This window comes from Micromesistius poutassou (assembly GCF_964030765.1).
Source record: "Micromesistius poutassou genome assembly, chromosome: 17".
NCBI classification, from domain to species: domain Eukaryota; kingdom Metazoa; phylum Chordata; class Actinopteri; order Gadiformes; family Gadidae; genus Micromesistius; species Micromesistius poutassou.
In genome coordinates this window covers 5,735,093-5,750,416 of record NC_140287.1, presented here as the reverse complement: position 1 = coordinate 5,750,416, position 15,324 = coordinate 5,735,093, and the positions used below count along the sequence as shown (strand labels likewise).

The following is a 15,324-nucleotide window of genomic DNA, read 5'->3' as shown; positions in this document are numbered from 1 at the left end:
GCCTACGAACTTCTGAGGGGTGTTTCCTGAATGCTCTTATTTTGAAGGGAAGAAGGGAAGCTTTACGTAAAGACATGTAAGAGCTTCCGAACCTCCAAGCCATTTTGAAGGCGGCATAATGTCAGCGCTAATGTCAACTCTGGCGTCACCGCTGCCTGTCGTAAAAAGTAGTCCAATTCGGACAACACTGCCTGCCCTGTGCTGCCTCTAACCTCAGCGTAAATCAATGAGACCAACTGAAAACGAAGCCAATATGGAAAAAGTATAAAGGTAATAAAAATTTGTTTTTCCAATTATTGAAAATACAAGTGTGTGGATTTGTTAAATGGTTTGAACGAAGGTTAACGGTTGAAAATTGACCAAGTTACAATGTCTGAAGTAGTTGAAGTGTCAGAGAAGGCAGACGACGGAGCCGTACGCTCATTGACATACATTGTAAAAAAAAAAAAGCTGAAAAAGCGTAGTTTAAAAAGTTGAATGATTTGGGCGGCGCACTAGCCTGGCTCCGCCCGCCCACCTACTTGCGCCCAAATTTCATTTTCCCTTCAGTAGTCAGTCTGGGGCTGGGGCTTGTTAGTGGGATTTTGCCCGAACAAATTTCTGTGTGACCAATCAGCGAACAGAGGAAGTGGCTGAGAACGATGACGTTGAAGTAGCGACGTATTGTCAATGACAAGACCCAGCCTCGACAGTTGACTGCAAACATTATCTCTGTCCTTACTATCGAACATTAATGTAGAATTTGTAATTGTTCCTTGAACTCTAAAATTAGATGAACAAAACCTGCAGCTATCGTTGACAGACATCTTCACGCTTCATCTTGTTTTGTTTGTGTACACAGCCTGCGCATGCGCGCAACATAGTTTCCGGCCGGTCCCGGCGTATGACATACGTCACGACCAAACGCTATTGCGATTGGTTATGGCAGATCCAGAGTGGCACTGGGCAGATCCAATAGTTTTAAACTTCAACAGACACCCGCCTCCAAGTGAGTGAACGTTTGCCAATTACAGCAGTTCCAGACCTCCTGTACAAATGAAATGAAGTACGATGGTCTGGTAGCACCAGGCTAGCGGCGCACTGGGCTAAGGAGTATACTATATATTAGGGACAGTCCTAATCACAGAGACCCAGGATCGAATCCGGCCTGGGTCATTTCCTGCATGTCTTCCTCTCTGTCTCGCTCTATAAAAAAATGCAAAAAATATTTCTTTAGAAAAAGTTGAAAGAGTTGAAGAACTTCAAGCAATAGCCATCATGTCTAAATGTTAAAGAGATGGACGTTTTGATAGTTGAATCGTTTCTGTAGCTGAAAGTATGCAGGAACAGTTAACAGAATAATGGATGGCAGTGAATGGATGGCATGGATGGCAGTGAATTTCCTACAGCTCAACCAGGACAAAACTGAGGTTTTAGTCATTGGTCCTGAAGGCCAGAGAGAGAAAGTTTTACCAAAACTACAGGATCTTAAACCAACACAGTCAGTAAAAAATCTGGGCGTGATTTTTGACTCTGAGCTGAATTTTCTTCCACATATCAAAAATATGACAAAAATAGGTTTTTATCATCTTAAAAACATAGCCAGAGTCCGCCCGTTTCTCTCTCAGGCCAGTACGGAGGTGCTGATGCATGCTTTTATCACCTGTCGATTAGATTATTGTAATGCCCTGCTCTCTGGTCTTCCCAAAAAGAGTATTTTTAATCTCCAATTACTACAGAACTCAGCCGCACGAGTACTGACGAGGACCAGAGGGCGGGAGCATATTACGCCAGTTTTAGAGTCGCTGCATTGGCTCCCCGTACGCTTCAGGATCGATTTTAAGGTCCTTTTAATAGTTTTTAAATGTCTTAACGGCCTTGCGCCCTCTTATTTATCTGACCTGCTTTTACCATATCAACCCTCGCGGACCCTGAGGTCCTCCGGCACCGGCCTTTTATCCATACCAAAACCCAGAACCAAAACCCACGGTGAGGCGGCATTTAGCTATTATGGCCCCCACCTGTGGAACAGCCTGCCGGAGAGCCTCAGGACCGCAGAGACAGTTGATATTTTTAAGGGAAGGTTAAAAACACACCTTTTTAGTCAGGCTTTTAACTAGAACTAGATCTTAAATTCTTCTTATGGCTCTATCTTATTTTTCTGCTTCTACCTTGCTTTTAAAGATGTTATTAACCTTAAATAATTTTACTTGTTTTACTTATTTTATTTATTATCTTAGATATTTTTATCTTTTTAAACTGTTTATTCTGTTAACTGTTTTTATGTTCAATGTTCAATGTTTTTATCCTATCTTATGTTTTTAGTTTTTAGCTTTAACTCCAGTGTTTCCTCAGGGGGGTCGTCCACGCTGGGAGCTGTGTCTGGGCTGCTGCTGGGGGCGCTGTCCCTGGGTCCCTTCGGCTCCGCTGGCTGTGGTCTGTCGGGGTCGGGGGGCCTGGGCGCTGGTGCCCCCTGTGGCACGGCCTGCCACTCCTCCCAGTGTGGACGGCCCGAAAGATGGCGCTTCCTCAATCCTCAGTGTCATGCCATGTCTCCCTAGTGTCAGTAGTGAGAGAGAGTGTGTGTGTGTGTGGTGTGTGTGTGTGTGTGTGTGTGTGTGTGTGTGTGTGTGTGTGTGTGTGTGTGTGTGTGTGTGTGTGTGTGTGTGTGTGTGTGTGTGTGTGCAGTATGGGGTGTGGGAGGGAGGGGTTTTTACTTGTAATTGTTTTTCTGTTTCTATTTTTCTGTGTGTAAAGCACTTTGTGTTGCATTTCCCATGTATGAAAGGTGCTCTATAAATAAAGATTGATTGATTGATTGATTGATTGAATAAAGAAAACTTAAGAACAGTAGATGTGCTTGCAGTAGCAAACACACTAATAACATAAGATATATGTGCTGGATTGTTATTAATATATATACATATATAGATGCATACCATGATACAAATAGTTGTAGAAGATAAATAACCTACGTCCTGTTTTAGTTGTACAGGTCAGGTCTTTTTAAGGGATCATAGGAAGATCATAGTGATTTTAGTAGGCCTACCACGTTTGATGGCAAACTACCATCAAAGGTACTGAAATGAGATGTGATGTGAATAGTTTATTTTGACTCATATATTGCTACAGAAGCTTTGCTCGGGTCTAGGGCTTTTTGCACTTGCACATGAGGGACATCTTGGAAAAAGATCAACTAGTTGTATCAAATGTGTAAATGTATACGTTTCTTCAATGTACACTGGTCAACCAGTTGTTTTTGAATAACAATCTCAGCATACCTCATCTTTTATCTCTTCCAAATATTTGTAAGGACAGAGCAGGTTGCCATAATTCTCCCGTCCACTCCCCCTCCAATCTGCATTTACAGGAAATGCAGAGGGGAGGGGAGAGGGCTGCTCCGACGGTACAGTTACTGCTCATATGAACCCAGAGCACTCACAGGCAGACACTCTACAGAGTGGACCTTGTCTTCTCCTGTGTTCTCTGTTATTTGTGTTGAGGAAATACACAAATAACAAAAGCGTATATTTTCATTGAAAGCTTCTGGGTTGTTTCTTCGCTTTTCTTTCATCAAGCAGTAGGCCTATCTCTTTGAAACAACAAAAGACCACCACCGACTGACGAGATTGTGACTCATTTCATTACATATAATAGCTAGGAAGTAATATCCTCACATAGCCACAGGGAGCAGTACCGAGTACATATAATATAAGCTGTAGCACTTGCACATAACCAGGGGGCAGCAGCTGATCACACATAGATGAAGGGGGCAGGCTTTTAAAGCCACAGAACACGCCCACCGTTACCTGCCTATTTAAACTCGGACTGAGCTTTCAGATGGGAGAATCTCCAGGGCAGCGTATTGATTAGATATTCAGCTTGGAGACGCTCCGCGTGTGTAATATACGATTCCTCTCCTTTTGCTTCATAGACAATAGACCAAAACCTTTACCAAATAAAGTGAGTTAAAAGCGATCCTGTTTCGGCAGCCTTTTCTGAAAAGAACACAACAAGATGGAGATTGCCGGGCCAATGGTCATCAAATCTGCAATGGGTGGCCCCATTTGCTTTGCGGTCGTCGGTTCTACTGTATTGGTATCCACAGCCTTGATATGGGTGTTTAAGAATGCAAGAGCTAAATCATGCAAACTTCAAATTATAGAACGACAAGAAAGAGGAGATTTAGATTCATCTGATGTGGAAACATATCTCAACCTGGGAACCTATGGAACGTATGAATAGTAAGTTATTATGTTATTATGTTGTTGTCACATCCAATGATGCAACATCAGATGATAAATTACGTACAGATTGGGACAGATCAGATTGTGATTTTAAAGAAATTGCTATTGCATTTTTGTTTGTGATTTATAACATACATTTCTTTATTTTCACACACTTGTGTGACATTTGGCCATTAATAAAGTTACGTGATTTCAACAGGCTGGAAGAGTAACTGAAACACGCCACCTGCTGACCAGAAACTTGCAGAAATGTTTTCTAAACGATTCTGTTATTGGAGGTCCATCAAGGATGTTCCCACAACATCAGAATTAAGGATGTGCCTAATTTCCTATCGAAATCTGCCGGTGCATTATTATAGCCTCTTAATTGTGTAGTAGCCTAAAACAAATGAACCACGCTTAATCATTAGTGAATAAGTGTGTAACTGAATCTTAAAATGCATCAAATTCTTCAAATCACATTGTAATTTTGTATTTTAACAAACATATATAGCCTACATAAATACACAACAGCTAGATATTCCTGCGTAACTACTTACAAGTACCAGAGCTATTATAGAGAGAGCTATACCACGTATTACACAGGCCTTTAAAAACTGAAAGGTTGTGGACAGTGTGTGAGACAGCTAGTGTGAATATGGGGACCCCCTAGTCGGGCCGGGAGTGAAATTTTTAATCTATGGCCACAATATCCCGAAAAGACAAGCCCGCCTCTATTTCTGATTCGTCATCCACTTTTATTGGCTTGATATTGATTAGCTGCTATGGCTAGGGTTAGGTTTAGGACCCTAAACCTAACCCTAACCCTAACCATTACCCTAACCCTAACCCCTGCCCTAACCTTAGGGGCTTAGGGGTTAGGGTTAGGGTCATGGTTAGGGTTAGGGTTAGGGCTCTTTTGTGACACTCTCGAATGCTCACAGCGAGGGTACCGTAAAGTTAGGGTTAGGGTTAGGGTTAGGGTTAACCAGGGTTAAACTGACTTTGGATCAGAAGTAGAAGAAGAAGGGTTAACCCTAACCCTTAACCCTAACCATGACCCTAACCCCTAACCCCTAAACCTAACCCTAACCATAGCAGCTAATATCAAGCCAGTAAAAGCGCATGTCAGACCAATCAGAAATAGAGGCGGATAGTAGGATAAAAAATTTCACGGCCGGGAGGGGGGACATACCCGTGCTGCCTTGGCACAAATTAATTTCACTCTGCTAGGCAGCTTAGATTCCATGGAGCCGATTCCTCCTCAGCGAGGGAACCAATCACAGATTGCAACCTTTTGATGCAGTCTTAGACAGTGTTCTAAGTTTAGAACACAAGTTTATTTTTATTGGCTATGAGCTACGTACAGACGCATTTGATAGACAATCGTAGCACCCAATAAACGGATCTGGGCATTCGTAAACCACGCCTCAAATACGAGAAAATCCCAGACTAAACCTTCTTGAGATTTGGTCTGGCGTTAGCCAGGCTAGGGACACATTGGTGATGTCATGAACATGCATGAGGAAATTACCTAAATCTGAAAATTGTAATTTTTACCCAAAAGGTTCAAGATTTAATTAACATAATGCCACAAAAAGTGGATCTTCTTATCCACTGTCAGAAATTACAACAATGGCAAAATCTAAAGTTCAATTACCATGTCCTGTATCATTTTATGGAAAATCCCCATTGACTCTCAATCACTTCAACACTGCCTTCGCCTAGACCTTAATATTTAAAGACCTTTATTGTAAAATAATAGTACAGAACTCACAGAAGTAATTATAGATTGTTTGGTCAGGAATATGTCACTTAAGACAAGGGACATATTCCCAACCACGTGAACTTGCAGAACGACCTAATTAGGTCCTTTTGCTAGTTCACCTGGTTGTACAGATTAGGTTGGAAACTGCCACACTTGAATCTTGACACGTTATCAATCTAATCAGACAGATGTGGGACCCTGCAATCCACTAACCGCCAGAAAAATGTGTCACAATCAGTGTTGGGGAAGTTACTTTTAAAAAGTAGTGTTTGCTCGTTACTTCTTAAAAAAGTCCCTTATCCCTTACTTTACTAATCCCTTACTTTACTTAGTTACCCTCTATGGAAAGTAACTTTTATGGTGCTTATTTTCAATCAGTTTGAAATAATGTGAATACCTCCATCCCTCAAAAGTTACTGTTGGTTGCTCCGCCGTGCTTGCCATGATGACTGACTGCTCTCTGCATGCTATTGCTAGCACCAGCCTCAGTGTGGAATGAGCGCCCGTGACTATTGCGCAAGTGCGCAGCTGAGGCAGTGTCGCTGTCAAATCTGTCCCTGGGAAAAGTAACGTTGTGCCCAACTGAAAAAGGAACTACGTTTCATTACCATATTTTCAGTAGTAACGCGTTACACTACTTTTTACCGAAAAAAGTAGTTACGTTACTGTAACGCGTTACTTTGTAACTCCTTACACGTTGTTACACACAACACTGGTCACAATATGTTTGGTAAACCTGATGTTCTGTGCTTTCAGTGTCATCAATAACAAAAGGCCCTTCTCCAAGGGCAAAGACGGGGACAAGTTTTACGTTGAAGCAGACCACATCCCACCCCTGGACTCCCTGCGGAGGGCTGCGCAAGAGCCCGAGTTTCGGACGCTGAGGAGAACAAATCAGGCCCTTTATGATATGGTGAGGAGCCTGGAGAACGATTCACGGGGGATGAATCTCTTCGCCCTCCAGGTCGCCACTCACCACCACAGGGCCGCTCTGTCCACCGGCAGAAGTAGAGAGTCTGTGGCCGTCAGGTACTCTCTCCTTCCTGGCTTCCTTCCAATAGTTTTAGATCACCCACCGATCCTCTTCAGATCAACATCACACACACACACACACACACACACACACACACACACACACACACACACACACACACACACACACATTCACATGCAACACCCAAACCATACAATGATAAAACAATCAGGTTATTATACAGCTGTGTTCTAAAAAACGAGGGGGTGCATTTCCCGATGTATACACTAATGAGACCAAGGCGGTAAAAAACAAAACAGTATTTTTCCATGCAATCACACATGTAGAAAAAGAGCCCAAAAATAGAACCAAACCAAAGACTGCCCTGCCACTGTCCCTCCTACCAGGCTTAATGTTAAAGCTGTTAGTTCCAGATGTATGTGACCCCACACATGCACAAGGGCCGACTCCACCAGCACACCCCCAACCAAGCCACACCCATTTCTGCATCCGACCATGACGGCACATTGTGTGGCGTGATTATAACCCCCTAGCTGCGGCTATTTCCTATATCTCAATCGTATTCAAAGCAGAAGTAGTCAACAAAGGTCATGCAGGGTCATACATTTCCAGTCACAACTTTGGTTGCTGCGGTTTCTTTCATCAAAAACCTTTGGACTGTTGAGAGAATGTTTCCAATGCGCCCTCACCTGCATGTATTCTCTTCACAGGGGTGTTCTCGCACGTAGAATTGCCAGAGGAGAAGCGGTGCCAATGTTGAAGCAAGCCATGATGATCGCCCACCCATTTGTTTCCGAGAGAATAAGAGACCAAGCAGGTTTGCATTAACTACTTGGTGACTATCCAATGCTGTATATGTTTTGGCTAATGTGTGCATTTGTTACAGGAATATGGAGAAGTTCCCGAGAAGAAAGAAGCCGACTTTCAAGGGATAGAACGATGAATTACTACAGAGACGGCTTTCTGGGATTGATCAAGTTTATGTACGAAAGAGGGGTCATCACTAGGAAAGAGATGCGTGAGCTGGAGGAATATGTCTTAAACCATGGCTACTTTGACATTAATTCCAGTGAATACCAAGAGATCCTTGATACTGTGAAAAGATCACAATATTAGTGGGGCTTTCTCGAATATAGCTTTGAAAATTTTCCGTTGTTGACAATAATCAATAGATTAGTTGCCATGAAACTATAATGATAATTGATTAGCTTCTTAACAAACGGAAGATTTGTGTGTGACAAAGGTAGCCTACTTTAATCTGAAAATGTAAATATTTTCACCATGAAGTCTAAAAGGAAGCTTGTATGGCACTTTCCTGTATTGCATCTTTGTGCAATCTTTCAAGTTACATTGTGTTAAATCTGCGATGGCATTTCACCGCTTTCAACTAATTGGCATGTTATTACATTAAGCTATTTATATATTCACAGCGATATTTTACATTACAGCTATAGTCGGGCCTATATAAATACTACCATGAACAAATTCTGGTGTCTGTCGTGTTTCTTTACTTTCCTTCAACAAGTGCCTGGATGTGTCTGCTGCCTTTTCCATGCACCATGTCAGAATGGAAAGAACCTGAAAGTTGGGATTCAAATTGGCACAGGATGGAGAGGAGCTTTCTCTATGGAATGTGGATGCTATACAGTAGTCCACGTATCAGAGCTTTGTGTGGCTAACTATCCATCTTCTTCATCAGCATGTTTCACAGTCACAGGGTCTATGATTGGCCACGCCTGTTATCAGTAAGCACCAGTCTTATCTGATTAAAAATGGGGCAGAAAATTTTAATTTAATTTAATTAATTAATTTAAATTAACCTCTTGTCCTTTTATCTGGGAGTTTCAATTTGAGATATAATAAATCATGGTTATGACATTTTTTATCATTCAAAATTTTGGATGTGGTACATTCTGAGGCTGTGGTTGGAGGTGGGGGGGGGCTTTGCCGTTCTGAAGAAGTGCGCCAGAACCGTGAGTGGCCGCGCGCGGCGTGGGAACCCGAGGTTTGTGCGTAGGGGGGCCGTGTCCGTGCCACTAGCAGGTCGTGTGCGTGCTTGAAAATGGGTGGAGGGGTTGTTTGGGTAGTTAGATACATGAAGGATATCGCTGGGCTCATAAGAAGGGGCGGGTGCTGGTTTCTGAAGACCGACGGCCCCTCCTTCTTCAGCTAAGATAAGCCGACAAAGCCGTCTGGAAGGCACCAAAAACCGTTTGGACCGGAGACTCTGAGTCTGGCGGGGCACGAGCGCCCCAGGGCTACGGTCGTGGGGCGGGGAAAGGGACGTGCGATGGGCAGGCCAGGAAGGGAAGCTCTCTCCACGGCCGGGGGACCTTTGCGCAGAAAGAGAGACCTCTGGGTAGCCGACCCTGTGGATACAAGTTCATCACTGTCAACTCCCAGGCAGTGCAGCGGCCTAGGTCAGTGGTTCCCGACCTTTGGCGTCAGGTTAACCGCTGAATTGTCATCAAAGGCGCGTTCACGATCCTGGTGATAACGAGACGGCTCCCCCGTGATGACGCTCATGCTCACGCTCATGCTCAACACCAGAAGGTGAGAATGAATTGGCATGAATGACCGTTGGCAGGCAAAACGCTCCGCGACACGTTAAGTGCACACAAATAAGCACACATTAAGACGGTGCCCGGAAAACTCTATATTTTTTTTCATGGTTACAAAGAAATTTTGAAAACCTCCACCAAAGGATGTACAGTTCTAACAATGTGCACATCATTCTCGATGTTTGAGATGAGATTTAAAGGACTGAAGGTTGAGGAATGTTACGTTTTCGTGTAAATTGTACCTTATTTATTTGCCTTAATAAGTTTGCTACATGTTTTATGTATGCACAGCATTACAATACAATAAAATGTTAATTAAAAAACGACAATATATGATTATACAGTGGTCCATGTACGCTGAATAGCTTTCAGACTTGTACAATAATGAGAATGTCTTTCCCTTATTTAATTTCTATGATTTTATTTAGTTTTCTATTTTATTTGCCATCCCTGTGTCCTTTTGTAGGGTTACAATAAACCTTTGTCCCTAACATGGAGGTTGTTCTTTATTTCAGTTGATTTGTTTAAATTCTACCCGTTGGGTGCATTACTACGAAATGTCCAACAGGGGTCAGAGTTGAAGCTAATGCTGCCTGGTGGATGCATTGTTAAAAAACTGCCCAGCAGGGGTCAGAATAGGATATGTAAAATAATTATACTACAGGTGCGTCTCAATAAATTAGCATATTATGGAAAAGTTAATTTAAATAATTACATTTAAAAAGTGAAACTCATATAGCTCAGCTCATGAAAACCCAAAATTTGAATATTATGAAAAAGTTCAATATTGTAGACTCAAGGTGTCACACTCTAATCAGCTAATTACCTCAAAATACCTGCAAAGGTTTCCTGAGCCTTTTAATGGTCTGTCAATCTGGTTCATTAGGCTTCACAATCTGTGGACTTGGGGAAGACTGCTGACTTGACAGTTGTGCAGAAGACATTGACACCCAGAAGTCATTGACACCCTCCACAAGGAGGCTAAGCCTCAAACGGTCATCACTAAAGAAGCTGGCTGTTCACAGAGAACTGTATCCAAGCATATTCATAGAGAGTTGAGTGGAAGGACAAAGTGTTGAAGTGTTGAAAAAGGTGCACAAGCAACAGGAATACCCGCTGCCCTGAGAGGATTGTCAAGCAAAGGCCATTCAAAAAGAGCCACCATGCACAGACGTATCCAGGACATGGGCTACTATAACTGTCGCATTCCTCTTAAAGCCACTCCTGAACCAGAGACAACGTCAGAAGCGTCAACTGGTCTGTCGCTCAGTGGTCTGTCTCTCATTTAATTTGGAGATCAAGGTCCCAGGGTCTGGAGGAGGAATGTAGAGGCCAGAAACCAAGTCCAGTGTGAAGTACACAGTCAGTGATGATTTGGGGAGCCAGGTCATCTTCTGGTTCCACTGTGTTTTATCAAGTCCAAAGTCAACGCAGCCGTCTACCAGGACGTTTTAGAGCACTTCATGCTTCTTTCTGCTGATAAGCTTTATGATTTTTCCAGCAGGACTTTGCACCTGCCCACACTGCCAAAAGTACAAACACCTCATTTAATGACCATAGGATTACTGTGCTTGATTGGCCAGCTACTCGCCTGATCTGAACTCCAATAAAAATGTATGGGGTATTGTCAAGAGGAAGATGAGAGACACGAGACCCGACAATGCAGACGAGCTGAAGGCCGCTATTGAAGATAGGGTTAGATCCACTCCATGCCACTCCGCAGTAATTTATACAAAAGGAGCCCCAACCGAGTACTGAGTGCATATGAACAGACTATTCAGATGGCATTCTGACATTTTCGTATTAAAAATACATTTTTTACTGGTCTTATTTAATATTCAAATTTTCTGAGATACTGAATTTGGGGTTTTCATGAGCTGTAAACCATAATCATCAAGATGAATACAAATAAAGGCTTGAAGTATTTCACTTTTGGTGTAATGAATCTCTATAATACATGAGTTTCATTTTTTAATTGAATTATTGAAATTAATTAACCACATTTAATTTCCACAATATTCTATTTCATTGAGATGCACCTATATAGTCGTGATGATAATTTGTTGAAATATTTTTGAAATTCTTGCAGACCTATTTCTGAAACATCCAAAAGTCGTCCAGCAGTCTTAGGTGTATTATAAAGGCCTAACTATTTTCTCTCGGTGAAAAGGGCCTTCCTCTGGACGTGCGGCCGTTGAGGTACAGTCAGATGAGATGAGCACAAAAATGGTGTGATACCGCGTTGCATGAAATAAATGTGGCATTGTATAAATTAATGTGTTTTCATTTATTTACATATATTGACTAATTTATATATCTACATTTATGTAATTATTTTCTCGTGTATTTATTCCAGGATATTTATTTATTTATTAATTTACCATTACTGCAACGTCATGTGTGACCTCCTGGCTGCACAGCGTCGGGACTTTATGCTGCATTCGAGATTCCTCGTACACCACCCACACGAGTTGCCCTTGTGACGTTATTTTGCTAACTATGTTGTTCTCGCAGGTGCATTTAACACTATTGCGCGTGCCAAAATGCCACTTTTATGTACATTCATACCATAAAACATGTCCTAACAACAGATTCATTAGATTTTATAGGTAGTAGTACCAACTGAGGCCGCCATTGTTGTTTATGTGTGTGACGTCAAAAGCTTTAACTGGGAGTACATCGATCTTGTACGAGTTCACGGGTAGTGTCACAGGTTTGACTACCGTTCCAGGGCACTTTCATGGGTAGAAGGTTGTGAAAACACGAGTTACGGGCTGCCTGGAACGCGCCATAAGCCTCGACAGGGCGAACTTTCTTGGTTTGCCCTGAAGGGCCTATTTTAGATAATGATCTGCGATGTTCTATACATTATCCTGCTTATTACACGGCTACTTGCCAAAACGAAAAAATAACTTCACACGGTGGGTCTTTTTACAATTTATTTGTTACCAGCATTTATAGTATTCAGCATTCATTCATCAGCAGAGAAATAGTCCGCCAAAGACATTGATGTCGCTTAGCAACCTTCAGGAGACCAGGGGCCTCATTTATAAAGGTCTCTGCGCACGAAAATGTTGCGGAAACAGGGATGAAATGTGTGTACGCATTTTTCACCGCCAACGTCGTGATTTATAGAAAGATTCCTTGCGGAAAACACCCTGGAGTAAAGGTCCCGCAAAGTTTTTCAAACAGTGATCTCCAGTCCAGAGACGACAACAGAAAGTTGGTGGCGGTAATGCCTCCCGACATAGACATCTGATATAAGATGTCTATGCCTCCCGATACCCAACGCACATTGCGCACCACATACTATGACTTCGGATTTATTTATTCATTTTATTAAAAGCACCCATTATGAAATATGAATTAAGGCAATATTATGTTCAACACACTACAACCCATTCAAATCACAATCCTCGGCCAGACCAACTGTATCACTTAAGTTGTATTCATTTTCCTGATATATATATGTAGGCCTACATTAAATTAGCCTATAGGACATAGTAATAATTATCATATTGGCACAAGGCCAATAAATAATGCTCCTGTTGGCCTCTATTCTAACAGGCTAAAATATGCGAGGGGTATGAGACGCGAGCGCGTGTAATGCATGCGTGTGTTCCTGTGTAATGATAGGTCAGCAAAGGCTCCTTATATACTAGGAATATTCATTGGTTAATTAGCATTGACCTTATAAGGACTATTATGGGACGAACTTGGGAGGAGCATGGCGCTCGTGCACGCACGCCAAATTCAACGCAAGTTGGTATTTATAACGAGAAGAGTGCGCTGCACGGTTTTATAAATCTGAATATTTTTGTGCGTACGCACATTCTGAGGTTTGGTCATACGCAATGTTTTAGGGAGGGTTTTACGTAGAGTTTTATAAATGAGGCCCCTGCAGTGAATTCAACCCGGTCCACTTGACATCAGACAGTGTTTGTGACAGTGTTTATTAGACTATAGGCTATTCTAATGTCTCATTTTGGCTGCTGGTGTATATGGTGCACTTTCCCATCCTTAACATAAAAATGAACCTACTCAGTAGGCGTCAGAGAGTCTGTCATGACAATTCTCTCCTTTCCTTCTCAAACTATGTTACAATTGCATGTTCATCAGCCAGCTTGTCAGAATTTTCTCCCCCAAACCCCCGTTTTAAAAGGACTTCTGGGCTACAGCCCTGAATGTTTTCAATTGCCGGTGACTGTGTCTGTATCTGTCCTGGACTTCCTGAATACACAATATTTGCAAAAGAACACAGAAATGTTGTTACATAAAACCAGTCTGCTCCCCCCTCCCCTCTGCATTTACAAGAACTGCAGAGGGGAGGGGGGAGGAAACAGGCCTGCTCTGACGATGGCTGTACTCGCACTCCCACACAGTCACTCTTTCAGAGTTGCCCTTGTCTTCTCCTGTGTTCTGTGATAATAAACCCAATTGTATAAAATATACAAAATCGAATTATGCAGACCCAGTTATGAGATCGGACAATGTTAAAGCACAAGCACCGTTCTTGTCAAGTGTTATAAGATAACTAGAATGCGTTTTGTCTGCGAACGAACTGCGAGATTGTGGTTGCTAAAATGCTAAACACTGCTAACGTCAACGTTAATGTCACAGCTAACATCACCGATGACGTCAGGGCGAATGCCGCCTTCAAAACGCTTTGATTCCAGGAGTTTCGGACCTTAAGCTTGGAGGAAAGTGCTTTGAACACTTCTGTTTGGTAGTTTTCGCTTGGAGTTTCGTGCGGAAGTAAAGCAACCCGAGTCCTCAGAGTTCATGTCACAACAATGGCTGCCCATTTCATTGATAGACTAAAGTGAACTTGCAGTAAGCACTAGAGGCGAAATTAACACCCATTCTAACATTTGCATTACGATACATTATAGCTTACAATTATAAACATCACCTGATAAATTCTCTCTCATGTTCAACCATCGAAAGCAGTTCTAATATCTGATTCAGCAAAGAAGCACAAAGAGGTCCCTGCGGGCATCCATACTTGTTGTTATGAAGTTTAGACTATTTACGTCATAGCCTACGAACTTCTGAGGGGTGTTTCCTGAATGCTCTTATTTTGAAGGGAAGAAGGGAAGCTTTACGTAAAGACATGTAAGAGCTTCCGAACCTCCAAGCCATTTTGAAGGCGGCATAATGTCAGCGCTAACGTCAACGCTGGCGTCACCGCTGCCTGTCGTAAAAAGTAGTCCAATTCGGACAACACTGCCTGCCCTGTGCTGCCTCTAACCTCAGCGTAAATCAATGAGACCAACTGAAAACGAAGCCAATATGGAAAAAGTATAAAGGTAATAAAAATTTGTTTTTCCAATTATTGAAAATACAAGTGTGTGGATTTGTTAAATGGTTTGAACGAAGGTTAACGGTTGAAAATTGACCAAGTTACAATGTCTGAAGTAGTTGAAGTGTCAGAGAAGGCAGACGACGGAGCCGTCCGCTCATTGACATACATTGTAAAAAAAAAAAGCTGAAAAAGCGTAGTTTAAAAAGTTGAATGATTTGGGCGGCGCACTAGCCTGGCTCCGCCCGCCCACCTACTTCCGCCCAAATTTCATTTTCCCTTCAGTAGTCAGTCTGGGGCTGGGGCTTGTTAGTGGGATTTTGCCCGAACAAATTTCTGTGTGACCAATCAGCGAACAGAGGAAGTGGCTGAGAATGATGACGTTGAAGTAGCGACGTATTGTCAATGACAAGACCCAGCCTCGACAGTTGACTGCAAACATTATCTCTGTCCTTACTATCGAACATTAATGTAGAATTTGTAATTGTTCCTTG

The 15,324-nt window shown here is 42.4% G+C and overlaps 1 protein-coding gene across 1 annotated transcript; it reads left to right on the top strand.

Annotated features, from left to right (window-relative positions):
- Nucleotides 1-4,140: 4,140 nt before the first annotated feature.
- On the top strand, nt 4,141-8,452 carry LOC311362150 (uncharacterized protein). The gene is made up of 4 exons (XM_084481965.1): nt 4,141-4,223; nt 6,730-7,002; nt 7,678-7,784; nt 7,854-8,452. Exons 2-4 carry the CDS (start codon nt 6,884-6,886, stop codon nt 8,081-8,083), a joined length of 456 nt encoding a protein of 151 aa, XP_084338091.1. The 5' UTR covers nt 4,141-4,223; nt 6,730-6,883; the 3' UTR covers nt 8,084-8,452.
- The last annotated feature ends 6,872 nt before the right edge of the window (nt 8,453-15,324 follow it).